This window comes from Brassica napus, chromosome A9, assembly GCF_020379485.1.
Source record: "Brassica napus cultivar Da-Ae chromosome A9, Da-Ae, whole genome shotgun sequence".
Classification (NCBI taxonomy): domain Eukaryota; kingdom Viridiplantae; phylum Streptophyta; class Magnoliopsida; order Brassicales; family Brassicaceae; genus Brassica; species Brassica napus.
In genome coordinates, this window is record NC_063442.1 from 4404423 (window position 1) to 4421236 (window position 16814).

General features: G+C 34.6%; 3 protein-coding genes across 7 annotated transcripts; 1 reads left to right on the plus strand and 2 right to left on the minus strand.

Moving 5' to 3' along the window:
• Positions 1–2723: 2723 nt before the first annotated feature.
• LOC111209706 (MADS-box protein AGL42-like) lies at positions 2724–8606 on the plus strand. Of its 4 annotated transcripts, XM_048739470.1 has the most exons (8): positions 2751–3073; positions 3152–3371; positions 4498–4579; positions 4893–4954; positions 5555–5654; positions 5912–5953; positions 6049–6090; positions 6498–8606. In XM_048739470.1, the coding sequence occupies exons 2-8, from the start codon at positions 3190–3192 to the stop codon at positions 6567–6569; spliced, it is 582 nt and encodes a 193-aa protein (XP_048595427.1). In that variant the 5' UTR covers positions 2751–3073; positions 3152–3189; the 3' UTR covers positions 6570–8606. The 4 variants fall into 4 exon arrangements, 3 of the variants coding, with proteins under 3 accessions (XP_048595429.1, XP_048595428.1, XP_048595427.1); XR_007316134.1 differs by lacking the exon at positions 4893–4954 and having other exon boundaries at positions 2733–3073; positions 6498–6586; XM_048739471.1 differs by having other exon boundaries at positions 2745–3371.
• A 2055-nt stretch (positions 8607–10661) lies between these two features.
• LOC111200885 lies at positions 10662–12960 on the minus strand. 2 transcript variants are annotated; one of them, XM_048739474.1, is made up of 4 exons: positions 12281–12960; positions 12138–12199; positions 11742–12050; positions 10662–11576 (listed from the first exon to the last, which is right to left on the minus strand). In XM_048739474.1, exons 1-4 carry the CDS (start codon positions 12486–12488, stop codon positions 10893–10895), a joined length of 1263 nt encoding a protein of 420 aa, XP_048595431.1. In that variant the 5' UTR covers positions 12489–12960; the 3' UTR covers positions 10662–10892. The 2 variants fall into 2 exon arrangements, with proteins under 2 accessions (XP_048595431.1, XP_048595430.1); XM_048739473.1 differs by having other exon boundaries at positions 10662–11604; positions 11770–12050; positions 12281–12959.
• A 2384-nt stretch (positions 12961–15344) lies between these two features.
• LOC125577748 (probable carboxylesterase 120) lies at positions 15345–16562 on the minus strand. Its single transcript, XM_048739478.1, has one exon. It carries the CDS (start codon positions 16370–16372, stop codon positions 15386–15388), a length of 987 nt encoding a protein of 328 aa, XP_048595435.1. The 5' UTR covers positions 16373–16562; the 3' UTR covers positions 15345–15385.
• Between the last annotated feature and the right edge of the window lie 252 nt (positions 16563–16814).

Here is a 16814-nt window from a genome sequence, read left to right on the forward strand (position 1 = left end):
AAAATTTACCATGTATAAGTTAACGTCTTTAGATTAAGTTTGTATAAAGATTTCAATTTCTTTCTTCTCTACATTGATGTGCTGTTTCTTTTGTATACATATTTATCTTTTTATGACTTCCTGTATTTTACATTGAATTTGAGAGTATACATGTTTTTTGTATAAGGAGATCTAGTAACATGTTTGTGTTCGGTAAATTCTAAAAAATCTTTACCCATTAAAACCAAAAAAAAAAGAAGAAGTAAATAGTAATTCACCCACTTTAATTTGTATCTTTAGAGTAAAGCTAAAAGAATTTGTACCAAGTATCCATAAATAATTATAGGGGTCCTGCAACACTAAAAAATAGAGGAATAAACGACTTATGTTCAAAGAATCAAAGATGCTGCAAGCAAAGTCGTGTCTACTTTGAAGAGAATGGCACTGGTTTTGGACTTTCCTATAACAAGTAAACCTAGAAGTAAATCTAATTAACAAAGGTTTTAAACCGATGAGGTTACTTTTTGTCTAGGCAAGAATGCTCATGCAAGAAACCTTAGAAGTTAGCACATCAGAAAAGGAATCAAATACATAGCTTCATATATTTTCACGTAATTTTAAAGTTCAGTAAACTCTCTTAAGTAAATGTAACTCGTCCTTAATTTCCAAGTGTTTTGTTCTCTAGTAACCATGACATAGTAAATGTTCAAACACGAACCATTATTTTATTTTATTTTTATCTTTCTCACAATTCCTCACCCTCTCCCGAAATTTTCTGTATTAGTGGAAACTTTTCAGATATTCGTCTTCTTTCTATCATCGTATTTTTTGCCAAAACAGGGTAAATAATACTTTTTTTTCCTATCGACTATAAGGCACCCATATGGATCTTTCCTAATGCTTAATATAATCTATATGTTAATCGTTATATATTTCGTACGGCCATTATTCTAATGTAACTTACTGTCCCTCCTCGTAACAAGGTGGCTCCGCCACTGGCCAGTAGGGGTGGGCACTTTACCCGATATCCGAAGTGGCACCCGAACCCGATCCGAAAAAACCGAACCGAAATCCGAACCGAAGTAGCAAAATACCCGAACGGGTATTGAATAAGGAGAGATTGGATACCCGAACCCGAACGGATAATACCCGAACCCGAATGGATATCCGAAGATAACCGAACATATGTATAATTAACCTTATGTTTCTAGTTTATATCTCTCATTTTATATAAAATATTTATATTGATACTACACATAATTTAAGTTCATATGATATACATACAATTCCGGAAAAAATGATTTGCTACTCACTTAAAATGCATGTCAAGTTTTTTATTTCAAAAATTAACAAAAAGTTATATCCAAAATTAAAAAAAAAATAACTAAATTAGTGCCTTTTTAGTTTTAAAATGTTATGTCCAAATCTATTAACCATTCAATCTATTAAAAATAAAAAATTAGTTAACTAAAAGTTATATTTTAGAATACAATAAACTTGAGAAATGAAAATTTTAATATTTTTTTTCAAAATCTAAATATCCGAACCCGATCCGAAATAACCGAATCCGAACTAAAAATACCCGAACCCGACCCGAAGTACAGAAATACCCGAACGGGTTCTAGACCTCTATACCGAAATACCCGAAAATCCGAAATACCCGATCCGAACCCGAACGGGTACCCGAACGCCCACCCCTACTGGCCAGGATCGTCTTTTTCTGAAGTATATTTTTGTCTTTGACTAAATTTTTCTGAAGTATATATATTTGTCAATAGTTGAAATACTATAACAGCTGGTACACAACTATAATCGTTACTCCTTACTTCAACCATAACTTTTTTTTCTCAAAATATTGTTAATCATCATAGTTTTTCTGAGTAGCTTGAGGAAGAAATATCTGATAGAAAGTTTCTAAATATTTCGCAGTTTCCTTAGAAGGCATGAAAATATTAGAGGACATTACGTATTTATCTATCTATACTATTATTTCTATTATTTGCGAAGTAATTTTTCGCATTCGAGATTTCACGTTAAAAGTTAGACAAACTAAATACATAGTTATTTTTAATGAATAATTAAATTTATTTTAATATAATTTTAATACAATTAACAGTAACATGAATTAATTATAACAAAAATATTCAAAACAAATTAATAAAAATTGACAAAACAATTAATGTATATTGTATTATTATCCATAATAATAATATTTTCAGTAGATAAAATTTTGAACACATATTAATTAAGAATTCTGAAATAAAAAAATTTATTAAATAGTCTCGATAATTATAAGTTTATATATTAGCTATGCTTTGATAAACATAGTTCAAGATCATGATAATTAATGAAAACAATTTAAAAGGAAAAACACAACCAAAATTGTACATAAAGAGATTTCTAAGATATTTACATAACAAATAATATAGATATATATATGCTTTAGTGAAAGACTGCATCATATATAAATAGTTTTATGTTAAATTTGTTATTGATTTTGTAAGTATATGACAATAAATTATTTTGTTGGTCTATAAATTAAAAATGTATTTATTAATAAATATTAGTAAGATATGGCAAAAATATAAACCACTCAAAAGAAAATCTGGCTGGTTTTTTCTAAGAAATAGAAAACAAGAATTATCTTTGCACAAAAGAAAAAAGAATTATCATGTTTCTTTTTGTGGCATCCAATTATTCTGATATATGGTGAGGAGAAGATATGGACAGAACATATATATATATTCTACACTTAATTTTATTATTACCAAGAACACAAATAAAAATAAGAATAACATCATTTTATTGTGGCCCATACCAAAAGAAATCAAATAAAAAATCAAGAAACTTGCCCTTTCCTTCTCTCACAGACCATTCTAGGGTTCCTAAAAATCCACACTTACCTTTTTCTCTTTCCCTTTTTGTCGAATTTCAGCTCTTTTTTCTCTTCATCAGTTTGATTTTCCTTTGAATCTATCAACAAATCTCTCACAATGATCATTTCCAAAGAAAATTTTGATTAAACATTAAATTTTCTTCGCTGCTACCTTACCTCTTCTTTAGTTTCTCTGCCGACACTTAAACTTTCTCTTGGGTGAGATCTCTCTCTCTTTCTCTCTTTTATGACTATGTTAATCCGTCACTGGCTGGTTTAGGGTTCCAATCTTTACAGATCTTGTGGCCGAACCAAAAAAAGTTCAAAGAGGAGAAATGGTGAGAGGAAAGATAGAGATGAAAAAAATAGAAAACGCGACGAGTAGACAAGTGACTTTCTCAAAAAGAAGAAATGGTTTGTTGAAGAAAGCTTATGAGCTCTCCGTACTCTGCGATGCTCAAGTCTCTCTCATCGTCTTCTCTCAGAGAGGAAGGCTATACGAATTCTCTAGCTCTGAGTATGCTTCTTTAATTCTCTTCTCAATTCTTTTATTTACTTTTATTACTGTTTTGTACTATTATTTTGTCAATTAGGCATGTGTCTAGTCTGAATTTTTCTGAATCATGGCAATTGACTAAATCTACTACCTTAGATTTTGTTACTTGATGAGATTAGATCCTTGTCTGAATCCTAAACATTTTATTTTCTCTCCCCTATTAATACAACGTATTTTCTATGGTTCAATATTCACTTGGTGAGGAAGCTAGACAAACTCCTTTTCCTGATCTACCTGAACTTTTCATATAAACTATGTGTGTGTCTAGGGTTTCAAAAAATTTCTTGAAAGTGTGAACAAAAAAAAACATAGGAACTAGCTTTAAATGGAATCAAACTATAATCTAGATGATTATTTAGTGTGATCCGTACCAACTTGCATATTTTTTAACCCATTGGTCTATTGATAATGAAAATAAGTTTTACTTTTTCATGCCCCTAGTTAGGTTTGTGTACTATCGTTTTTGGTTTTCGTTATGTCTTTGTTTGGGCTCCACTTTTGTAGGCATGATAATTATATGTGCTCTTCTCCATTTGATTAAGGTGTTCTTGCATACTATTTCGCAGTCTGTGTATAGAGCATGTATACTTTATAATCAAGAAGAAACCAATCAAAGCTTGACCAAAAGAAATAATCTAATCTTATACTGTAATCAAAGATAGATCTAAGTAGATAAGGCATGTGATCGTTTTTCTATGATAGTATATTTTTCAAATTATATGTTAACAAATGGATAATATGATTCTAGATTCAATTTTTTTGATTTATGGAAAATTTTGCAAAAACAGTTTGAAATAACTTAATAAAGGAGAAATTATAAGAAGAGCCATTATGCATTCATGTGGCATGGGTTTAATAGTTACCTGCATATAGAGTATTATTACCAATAGCCAAAAGACATTGTACTACAACTTGTAGCTAGGGCGTTAGGTAAATCTTTACTAGAAAAGGTAGATTTTTAGGTTTCGTTGCCACACGTGTTATCTTAAAAATCAGATGTAGTAGATTTAATTAGAGATTAAACACAGAAACAATGAAGATACATGAATTCTAATTTCTAAAAAGATGTCTATGTTTTGATCACCAGCATGCAGAATACGATCGAACGTTACCACACGTACAGAAACGATCATGAAACCAGCAACCAGTACTCAGAAATGTACATCCAGGTTTGTTACCAATTTTTTCTTCTTTTCTTTTATCTAGATATTATTTTTTACCTCTCTTTTATGTAGATGGTATATTTTGGCTGATGTCCTAGATTTTTTTTTTTTTTGGAGCAACATGATGTTGATACTTTTGCTGACTTTTCTCTTGCCTACCAAACCAAAATCTTGAAAGATATGTTAGCACTAGGTACAATGTGGAACATTTGAAACGATTTTTAAATGATGATGTTCAACAGTTTGTATTCGCCATATACTCAAAGATGTTTTTACTTTCTTTTGCGTCCTATTATTTCGTTTTGTGGGCGTAATGTAGCAATTGAAGCAAGAAGCAAGCCACATGATCGCAAAGATTGAACTCCTTGAGTTTCACAAGCGGTATAATGCCTTAGCCTTTTTTTTCCACCATCTCTTAGATTGAACTTTAAATTTAAACACCAAATAAAACAGAAGAAATCAAAGCTTTCATTTGTGGTTAACGTTTGCATTTATATATAGTTTACAAAGTATTTTATGAAAACACTACGAAATGTTTTATGTAAAAGATGTGATGTTTATACAATATATAAATGATCTTGTAAAAGCAAATGCAACAATTGCTTTAGAAACAATCATGGAAACCTAGCCTTAATAGCGCCATTAATGTATTATATTTGTTAACGAAGTTGTCTTGTTGGCGAATTTAAGAATTACTCTTTACTAAATGCCCTATTATTGGTACAAAACCCTTGACATATATATATGTTGAGTTGAATTAATATATTTAGACTTAACTGATTGTAACATATTTCACAACTAGTCTGGATTTTATAAGAAATCAAAATTTCTATTAAAAATACTCATCATACTACGCAAGTTACAATCTGCAGTGGGGGAATATGAATCCAAGAAAAGCTATATGTGATATCATATAAAAGAACTACTAAGGAGTTTTTAACAAAATTATGCAGTCGTTAACTCCCTTTTGCGTTTGTATAGGAAGCTATTGGGTCAAGAACTTTCTTCTTGTTCTCTACAAGAACTTCAAGAAATTGATAGTCAACTTCAAAGAAGTTTGGGCGAGGTTAGAGCAAGAAAGGTATATATTTCATCTATTTTAATATTTATGACGATGCTATCTTGCGAAAATATACAGGTACAATTTGAGATTAATATTTTCCCATCTTAACCGTCTAGCAAATTATTGTCTTCATTTAGATACGAACTTGAACACGGAATTTTTGCAGTGGTTTGGCGACATATGTTAATAAATTAACATCGATCCAGCAGACTTATGTGCAATTTCTATATTAGTGTTTTGTATCATGGAAATGAAAATAGTTGGAATTTTTGTAGGCCCAGATGTTCAAGGAGCAGTTGGAGAAGCTAAAAGCAAAGGTACAATCCTATTTACTATATTAATAATGTGTATATATAGTTTTGTTTATTAGCATTATATATATTAAGGGTGAGATAATGTATCTTCGTTTCAGGAAAAACAACTGTTAGAAGAGAATGTCCAGTTACATCAAAAGGTAATTGATCTCCTTTCCCTCTAGACATAGTGTTGTATACTGGTAATCATACAATGCAACTTAAAATTACATATCTTATCCTTATGAATTAAAATGCTGAAAATATTATCTAATTACCTCTATTTTTTTGGAAAATTTAATTTCAAGTGTTTCTTTTTGTAGATTTTGTTTCAAATTGGTTATTTTTCTTAAGCTTATTATGTGATGGAGTATATTTTTGTTTTCAAGGATTTCAAGGAAAAGCGAGATTTTCACTTAGTTATGCTTACAATTAGTTCAAATGAAAAAAAAATGATATATATTATTTTGGATACCAAATTCATTAATTTCATCATCCTTTTCCTTGAGACAAATTCATAATACAATTTTTGTGTGGTTGATGAAATTACAATCTCTGTTATGAACAGAATGTTATAGATCCATGGAGAGGGTCGATTGATCAACAAAAGAAATTCAGAGTTATAGACCTGAATTTGTAAGTAGCCAGAAAATATCGCAAACAACATTATATTGTATGTTTATTCAACCATGCAAACTTTAAAATTCTTCGTAAATCATGAAGAATGATTTGTAATATTATCTTATGATTGTAGTTCTTATACAGTTAATAAGACAATACTACCTATAATCAAATTTTCTTACTTTAATTTTTCTTACTGTAGTGAACTCTTTGATTAATCAAGGTTTTGTTGTTCTAAAAAGAGATTTATCTTTGAAAATAAATAAGTTTATCATATTAATTTTTAAAAAGTATTTTCTAATTTTTTTTTTTATAATAAATCTTAAGTTTTTGTATAAAGTTTACAATCTTATTGATTTCATGATGTTCTCAAAATTGTTTTTGATATAAAAATTGCAAAACAAATATTTCCCAACAACAAAAGATTTAGTCTATACTAAATAAAAGAAATAATATGGGGTTTATGTTAGTATCCACCTCAACTAAAAAAAACTGTTCTTAAATAATATCATTTAATAATACCATTTGATTATATATGTTGGTATCTGCCTAAGAGGTATTTGAAAGACTTTTGACATAAGTTTTTAAAATTATTGAGATTTTTTATTAAAATATTTTATTTAGATAAAAAAAGCTTCTAGCTTTCTACCATAATTTGCCATCTCAACCTTCTGATTTCTGCTTCATTTTGAACCAAATATTGACAAACCAGATATTATATCAACTACTATTATTAAGTTTGGCCTTATCAGTTGACAAAAAAAAGTTCGGCCTTATCAATGGGCTCAATTTAAACAGGCCGAACGTTGAGTGTTCAATTCTGCCATTTTTACAAAAACGACGTTAATGTGGGAGAAACCGCAATTAAACCTACTTAAAAGATTCTACATCTTGATTAACTGACGAATTAAAAAAGGTAGAGAGAAGGTAGAGAGAAGAAAGTAGATCTAGATCTGAAAGTTTTTCCAGCTCCGGTGGCTCTCATAGCACCGGAGCTGTGCCCTCCTTGCTTTGTTTGTTTCTCCTTGTAGTTGTCTTTCCGTTTGTCTTCTATCAAAGCCGAATCACGCGACGGTTTCTCTGTAACGGTGGTGACCCTCCTTTGCAGTGTTCCGGTGTGTTTCAGCTCTGTTTAGTCGTCGCTCTATGGTGGTTTTAGGCTTCTTTCCGATCTGGTTCAGGTTTGAGGTAGAGGAGGGAGGACTTGTGGAGTGTGTTTTGGAGTCTTCAGATCTGGTTTGTCTGGTTTTGAGGCTCATCTTTTGGGATGTTCTCTTGGTATGGTGGTTCTCTGGTGTTTGTCGAGAAGTCACTATTCTCCTCTGTTTCGTCCTAATGAGATAGGCCTTTTGGTAGTTTGGCGTTTGTCATATCTCTGATTTCAGCAACGGTGTAAGTGATGGTGTGTTGGTGGCGTGGTTGAGTGTGGTGAGCAGAACAAGCCTATTGTTCTTCAGAAGCTTCAGGGTTCTTGTCACTTCTTCATCTCTCAGTTTTGAAAGAGTCCTTCTCGCGGCATTTTAATAAATGTGCGTTCCAGTTATTCTTATGATTCTCTCATTTCTTGGTAGCTTCAGGGAAGCAGTATAAGGAAGATAGAGCTTTAGGATTCCCGATGAAGGTTCGCTGGAGAAGGGGGCTTTAGTATTAGGTGTTGGTTTCCTCTTGTTTTGAAGTTTCGTGATAGGTGTTTTGGTTCTGGCTTGGTACTGTGAACTGAGGGTTCAGGTATGTTTGGTCTGGTGTTGTTGTGTTGGCCAATGCATCGCTTATTCTCTCTTGTGCTTGTTTGGTTCTTGGCAAGAGTGCCGGCAATTCTATGATTGGTCGACTTGCTGCTATTCACCTTCTTAAGGTTTGTCTACGGATTTGGATTTAGAAGTGTAGTTTTATCTAAGTGATTGGTCTAGTGTTTCTTTGTGTTGCCTTTTGTTTGGGCTTGAGTCTCCCTTGTATGGGCTATGGTTCCGGGGATGTTAATCGTTTCCGCCGGCTGTTGGACGTTACTTTGTATGTTTTTTATTTCATCAATAAAATTAAGACGAAAAAAAAAAGATTCTACACCTCCCTCCATCTGACAGTCTGACACTATATGAAGACTTGAAATAGGGTCGAGCATCTTGCACTAGATGTATTAAACACAAAATGTAATTAAAGGGAATTTAAGCAATATACAAGATAGATGAATCAATCTATTTATCATCAACTTTGTATCTAATACACCTAGTGCCAGATGTCTGCCCTATTTCAAGTATATATCTCAAGTATTTTCATACAATTTACCAACAGAACATTTAATCCCCACGAACTGGGCAGTCAATATAATATTTGCAAGAGAGATGGGGTTAACTATTTTATATGAACATCATTTAATAGATTTTTGGTCAAGCCTATCAACATCCTGATTTTTTTAATGGTAGCAAAAATAGATCCTACAGTCCTCACCATGTGACCTGTTCTTATCTTATATTTTTGCTGCTTATTTTGAATTTCCGGCCTAACGGTCGATAGTTTAGCTGGACAATCGACACACAAGCTATGACAAGTATAATATGCTTTTTTTTGGATCAACTTTTTTTTTTGATCAACGACAAGTATAATATGCTCATATGAGATTTATAATATACACACAAACAAATATCTAAATAAAGCGACATTTAATGTACGTACGTACGTAAACCTTTTGGAACGATAGTTTATTTTTATACATTGTAAAATTTGGATATAATTCAGAATATTAGGGTTGAGATATCCCTGGCCTTTTGCTTAATTGTGGCGAATATTTAATCTGAAACAGTAAGTTATAAATGTCAATTTAAGATGATAAAAGAAATTTTTGTTGATGATATAAGTTTGTAACTGTCATACGAGTTTTGTAATGATTTAAATTCCACAATGAAGTTTGTATGTCTAAAATCTAAATGAAAGAACTAACATTAGCAAAAGTTAGATATATATATATATATATATCAAACTATTCACCATGCATTATACATGCATGAGCGGTGTGACTGCCGCTGGTGTCTTCATTACGACAGATGTAGCTTCAGTCTTCACGTAAATGTCTCGGGTCCATGCAAACTATATCTTTCGTATTGTCTTTTTACAACTTTACAAGGTTCTCTTCTCCTTTCCACTTTTCTTTTATTTCTTTCCTCTTTAAAATATATATATATATATATATATATATATATGCTTCAAAAAAATATTCTACTTACGTTCCTTAACCTAATTATTTTGAACAATCGTCAGAATTATTTAAGGTCTCTGATGCACGAAATCTCAGGGCAACATAACAAAGATACATGAGATTCCTCTTGAAATATACGTACGTTTTTGTATTCATCGTCAACGTCATAATCGTGAAAGGCTTTTTGAAAAGTTGTTGCTTCATGGCTGTATGATAATTTTTTTTATTATTAATTTGGATGCTTTCGGTTTTACCATATAGTGTCAATAGATTTAACAAATTAAGAAACATCAGGTCGAACCAGTGGCGAAGCGAGGGCTTAGGGTGTGTGGGCACGTGCACCCACGATTATATTAAAATTCGAAATTTTATAAGGTAAAATATCAAAGTTTCGTTAGCTCTTATGGTAAAAAGAAGCTTGTGTACCCTTGATTTCACAGGTTCGATCCTTGTCTAATGTATTTTTATCTTTTTAACATCAATAGTGCACCCATTACTTCAATGGTCTGGATTCGCCCCTGGGTCGAACAAAAGATGAGATAAATCGAGTCAAATATATATCCAGACTGGCTTTATAAACAAAATTCGAACAACAAATAGTTCTATGCCCAAAATGTTTCTTGTCACAAGAGTCAAGACCCAAATAAAAGTATAAGCTGCTTTAGGATGGGTGTATAGTATTTTTTAAACGAATACGACTATCCGAATCTATCTACGAAATTAATTCAAATATTTCCCATAGACCCTTGATTGTTAATATTTTCAAGTTTCAAAAACATATAATATTCAAAAAACTCATGAATACTACTATTCTTTAGTCTACCATACCATATGCAAAATGTTGGAATACACGGGGGACAAAAACATCTGAAATCGACAGATCTATCTAACCAGCACCATACCAGTCCACACCACTCCACATTTTTAAAAACATTATTTTATTTTAGGTTATTAACGGCTACAAAATAATTTGAAAATTAATATAATCAAAATCTATACAAATAAAAGCCAATCAATAGCCGCCATGTGGAATACGTTTACCCACGTGGATACCTCAATCTCCTCTCGCGAAACAAAGAGGACGAGTCGTGGTGGGCCCCAGGGTATCTCGTCACGTGAACTCCCCACGTGCCACTGACATCATCGTTTCTCCTAAACGGCGCCGTTTTCGCTCCACGTGTCGTAGTAATCCGTCGTCGTTTCAGCCACGAGGGCTTCGAAGATTCCTCTCTCGAGCTCCCTCACGATTCCTTCGCCTTCAAACGCCAGCTCCGACCGTGTCGCCGTCTCCGGGAAATCTCCGGCCACTAGAACATCAACATCTTCGAGACCCAATGCGCGTTTGGCGATTGGTGAAACGTGCGTTTGCGATTGGCTCTGAAAAGTTGGGAACTTTGATGATGATGCTCTGTTTCTCGACGATGAATCTTTGTTCTTGATGGTGTGAAGAGCATTTTCGTTGTTACTTGTTGCTGGTGATCGAGCAAACGGCTTCTCTTGCATTGTATGTGGCGGCTTCGCTAATCTCGACTCAAAGTTCTCAGCTTTCTTACGTTTCTTCCCAGACTTGCTCTGTTTTTCGCCTTGCTCTGTTCCTTGTAGCTCTTCTTGCACTGTTCGTAACCTGGGCCCGTCTCGAACCTTGGGAGCAACGTTTGTAATCTTAGAAGCTTTCTTGGGCTCGTGAACCTCACGTGCTCGTTGTTCTTTGTTTGTAATATCAGTTCCCATTCTTCTTCTCCGGCTAACGTTCTCCTTCAGCTGCATCACTATCTTCCTCGCGTAATCTCGAGGACTCCGGTTCTCTTTATCCTCCACGTGTAGTGAAGAACGTTGGTGTTGGTAAGAGTTGACGTCGACGGATCTTGATAAGTTTCTTGGACTTCCAACTTAAAACCAATTGGTAATTAGTGGATTGATCCAAGTCTCTTATATATTACTCAAGTCCCTTTCATATATTCGATGTGGGATCTTCTCTCCAACGTGTAGTGAAGAACGTTGGTGTTGGTAAGAGTTGACGTCGACGGATCTTCTTCCGAGTGAAATCCTCGGCGTCTCGGGAAGAGAACGTGTGCCTCCGTCGACAGAGTTTCTTTGGAGAGAGTAGTGTCTGTGTTTGTTGATGTGAGAAGAAGAAGAAGATGGAGTAGGAGATGATGTGTAGTTGTCAGGAACAAGATCAAGACCCATGAGCCTAGCGACCAAAGTTGGTGTCTTTACACTCGGAGAGTAAGATTCAGTGGCTGTAAGAGACGATGATGATGATGATGATGATCTTGCTTGTGGTTTGGTCTTGATTTTAATACCCATCTGCAGTTTATGAATAAAGGAAGAAACTTTTGAGGAAACCAAGAAGATAACAAAACATAGTGAATTTTAAAAATAATAGTTACTTACAGATATATTGAGGTTTCCATCTTTTCGTTTAGGTGAAAATAGAGTCTCTTCCACATCTACACCTGAGTTTGATTTTAAAGCGAGAATGTAAGTAATGTTATGTAGAGATTTTAGAAGTGGAAAGTGGAGAGAAGGTGGGTTACCTTTGGGGAGATGAAGATGGTGATGGTTAATGGGGAACTGTAAATGTTGCAAGTCGAAAATGTTAAAGACACCACTCATGCATCCCGCCGCCGTTGGGGTGTCTCCGGCGGGGGAGGAGGACGGTGGAGTTGCTTTGATGTCCTTCTTTGACTTGCTTGTGGATTTCTTCTTGCCTCCTACACCGAGCCAAGACCAGTCTCTTCCCATTTTTTTTTCGTTTTAAGAGGGTTTGGCTATGTTGTTTGTTTGTTGGTATGGTTTGTGACTTGTGGAAGAAGGAGCAATATGGAGTGGGGGAAATGTTTTTTTATATGAGATTGGTTAAAATATTACATAGCTGAGAGAAAGTGGATCCATGAAACCGTATAAATAAATATTATCTTTCTGTTTGTATCCATTTTGATAGGGTGGGTGGCTTTCTTCTTTTCCCTTCGTAGGCTTTTTAATCTGAACAAGTTTGTCAAATGTAAAATCAATTAATATTTTGAAAAAGATGAAGAAATGGCTCCTTGTAATTAAAATAAGGATAACGTTTTTGGTTAGAAAAGGGCAAGTAAGAGGGGGCCTGCTGGTTTTGGCTTCTCTAGAATATATATACGTTTGGTATGATGTCGATATCGCACAATGTAATATTGTCTATATAATGTCCTTGTTCTGTTTTTGGATAAAACACATCTCGAGTTATTTTCTATATATATTCAAGAGTTTGTTTTATAAATATATCATGGGAGATAAGCAGAAGTTTGCCTGAATGCAACATAAAATGGTTTTTGGAATATAAGATAGGTTTAATGTCGTAGTGCTTGTTCTATTAGAGAAAAATATGCCCCAAATATTCAAGAAGAGATTAGTGTTACTATAATTATTTAGTTTGGAGAGAGGGAGATGCGTCATGCACACTTTGTATAGCTTATAATTTGAAAGAGAATCTAAACCTTATGTTTGTTCTCTGTTGACAACGACAATGACAAAGATTTGTATGTTGCATCAGTGTCGAAGTTTGAAAAAAAAAGAATCAGTGTATAGGAAAAGCAAAACATAATAATATATCATTAGTTGTTATCGCTCTCACTATCACCTGTTACTATCATGATGAAAACAACAACTGAACAAGACCCTCATTTACAATAACTTACACATTGTGGAGCTTATATTTTCTAATATGTACCGTGTTTTTACAACTATTAGATAAAGTATTCTTTCACAAGATAGAGATTAAGACCTATAAACACAACGATAACATTGTTCTCGAAAAAAACACATAACGATAACATGGAGATATCCGAATAATATACCAATTATTCATACTAGTATAGTTACACTCTGTGTAAGACTCACAATAACACTACTTGTATATCTAAACAACTAGTCATTTAGAAAGAAAAAAACTACTGAAAAGCTCAGATTACAATAAGATTCGTACACAAGCTACACGGTGGTGTTACCGAACAACGAGGGGATCTTCAACCGTGACCCTTGTGTTGACGTCTTGATCCTCCTTTCAAATTTGATCTGGCCTAAAACTTTTATTTGACTTCCTTTCTCCCACTTCAATACTATACACTAACCATTAAACAAGTACGATCTGATCTTCCTTAGATTGTATGTATATAAAGTAAAAGAACTTCAGCTAGCCGTGAAAGTTCAATAACATTTAACCTATATATGTAGGCACATGTCACATATATTTAAAACGATGGCATTATGTACAATGTAAATTCATAAATGAAGGGAAAACTGGACCATAAGGTCAATAACATAATTATATTTAAGTGAATGTGGCCAATACAGATCACATGAATTTTTTATGGTATGGTCATAGTACAATCCAAATTAAAACTGTCCTTATAATTTAAGCAAAACTAAAAAACAAATAAGATAAGGACGCGTTTTATAAGATTGTGTTAAAACAAACAAAGGGAGGAGGTATAGAAGAACCAGTGCGATGACTTGTGTCTCCAGTCTAGCTCATACTAATTAAGAAAGATCCCAGTTACATTTCTGGACTTTTGTTCCATACAACCACCTTTCAACTTGGCTATCACCTATAACTAAAAGGGACCACATCCAACTTTATATAATAGATGTATGGACCAGTTTATGATATGGTTTTTGTCAAGATTCCAAGTAGTAATTACAATTCAAATCTCATCAGTTTATTGGTTTTATTTACTTACTTATTCATCCAACATATAGAGTATTATAATAAATTATCTAAAGTTTTCGGTAGACGCAACCTTAATTCCAGAGTTAATTATTAAAAGACATACAATGATTGCTAGCAATACCGTATTTTTAACTAAATGCGAGTGAGTGAGTTGAAAATTTGGTAAGATTGAAAACATACTGAAAATACGTTGTAAATGTTGAAGATCGTGTAAAAACTTCAAATTTGAAGTTTTGAAATTTATATTTGGAGAGCAAAAAACTCTATATTTGAAATTATAGTTTTTTCAGAAAAAAAATGTTGAAGATCGTGTCCTTGAAATTGAGATGCATCAACATCTACAAACTCTAGTGAAGCTGAATTGTTTAGAGGAAACATCATCGCTTTTGCCGGACAAATTGGTCTTGATTTTTTTCCTTAATATCCATATTAATGAAATACATTATATATATTTATCGAAAAAATAGTTTAAGATGACGTAAACAGGATAGGAGGTCGACCTTCCCGCCAGCGTTGACAAAGTCTTTGGGGGAGGATTGACTAAAATAAGTTCGTAAACAGTAATTTGGGGAGCTAACTTTATAAACAAGCTCATGGATTTGGACTGTAAAGTTTATAGGTCCAAATGACGTTAGAAAGATATGTAATAAAAAAAAAAGTCTAGATATCGTCTCAGGAGATGTATGAGCCTACATATGAAGAACTTTCTAGTCATTCAAAAAGCTCACAGGTAAATAGACTCAAAGAGACCATTTGCATGCGCATGTTGGAACGTTGGAATGTCCCGGACACAGGTTAAGTTGTGTGTCCCATGCAAGGAGTTTCAAATGAGAAGCCTACGAGAGATGTTTAACAGTTTAAGACAAGCCTCTTGGGCCTCTAAACGTTTGGGCCTATAGAATAAGTTTATTTTCGATTTTTTTTTATTTTTTAAATGTTACAGTGCAGCAAAAGAAGAAATGAACTTCCCGATGGAAGCAAATAAAGGTTTACGCTTAGACGGATCTCCGATCTCCGCACCGTGAACATCGCCGTCGTTAAACACCTCCACCACCTCCACTCCCTTCCTCTTCATCAGCTTCGCCACGTCCCTCTGCCGGTCCACCATCGGATCCTCCTCCCCTCCAACCACCATCACCTTCCATCTCAACCCTCCGATCTTCTCCAAACCCCCCGATCCATCTCCCACCGTCGGATTCGAATACTCGTGATCCCGATCAGCGCCGACGGGAAGACTCAGATCCCAGAACACGTCGGAGACGATCGGCGGACAAACCTGATCGTTCGCAAGCCTGATCTCAGATCCGCTTCTCTCCTCGCCGCCGAAGAACGGATGGTGTAGAATCATCCCGCGGATCTGCAACGGACTCAGATCCGATGCGGCGGCGGAGGATCGCATCCCGACGTTGTACGCCAAGTTCCCGCCGGCGCTGGTCCCCATGAGGAAGACGTTGGAGAGATCGGCGCGAGACTTGATCCACTCGTCTTCGGAGTTTCTGATCCACTCCAGCGCCTCCGCGCCGTCGTCGTACGCCGCCGGGAGCCTGTGCTCGGGAGCGAGACGGTAGGAAGGCGACGCGACGATCGCGTTGATGTCGCGCGCCATGTCGGAGCAGAAGCCGTGGAAGACTTGGAGGTCGACGCTGCAGAGGACGAATCCTCCGCCGTGGAAGTAGACGACGAGCGGGAGTTTTTGAGAGGGAACGGCGTCGTTTAGGGTGGAGGAGGGAGCGTAGAGACGCATCCACGTGGACTTTGACTTGTTGATGGAGATGTCTTTGGACACGACGGCGGTTTGTGGGGAGGGATCAGGTGTGGCTGGGGTGCATGGGAATTTCGTGAGGTCGCGGGTGATGGAGCCATCTGGGTTCTTTACGATGTTGAGATATGCGTAAGGATCAGAGATTGTAGTTGGTTCGGACATGTTTAGTCGATGGGTTATGTTATGTCTGAACTAAATCACTAATGACTCTTTTCAGTCTCGTCTTTATATAATGGCAATGCTGAAAAAAAATTGTAATTAGAAAAAAAGGTAGCAACAGCTGTTGAAGGTAATATTGTATAATTTCATCATGAATGCACGTCTTATATTTTAATTAAAAAACTGACAAGAAGCCTTTTTGTTTTGTTAAATGCAAACTAACAACTTAACAAGTGACTATAAGTTTTGAGCTAACTATGAAATCATTTTTAAACGCAAATTGAAATTTAACGATTAACTCAATTACCCATTGTAATATTTTAGTTAATGCAACTCAAGTAGAGAATAAAATACTCAACCACTACAATCCTCAAGCACATCGACATTCCAAGTGGTGAGAAAACGTAAACTTTTGTTCTCTTTAGTGCATTTAACAAAAGGCATT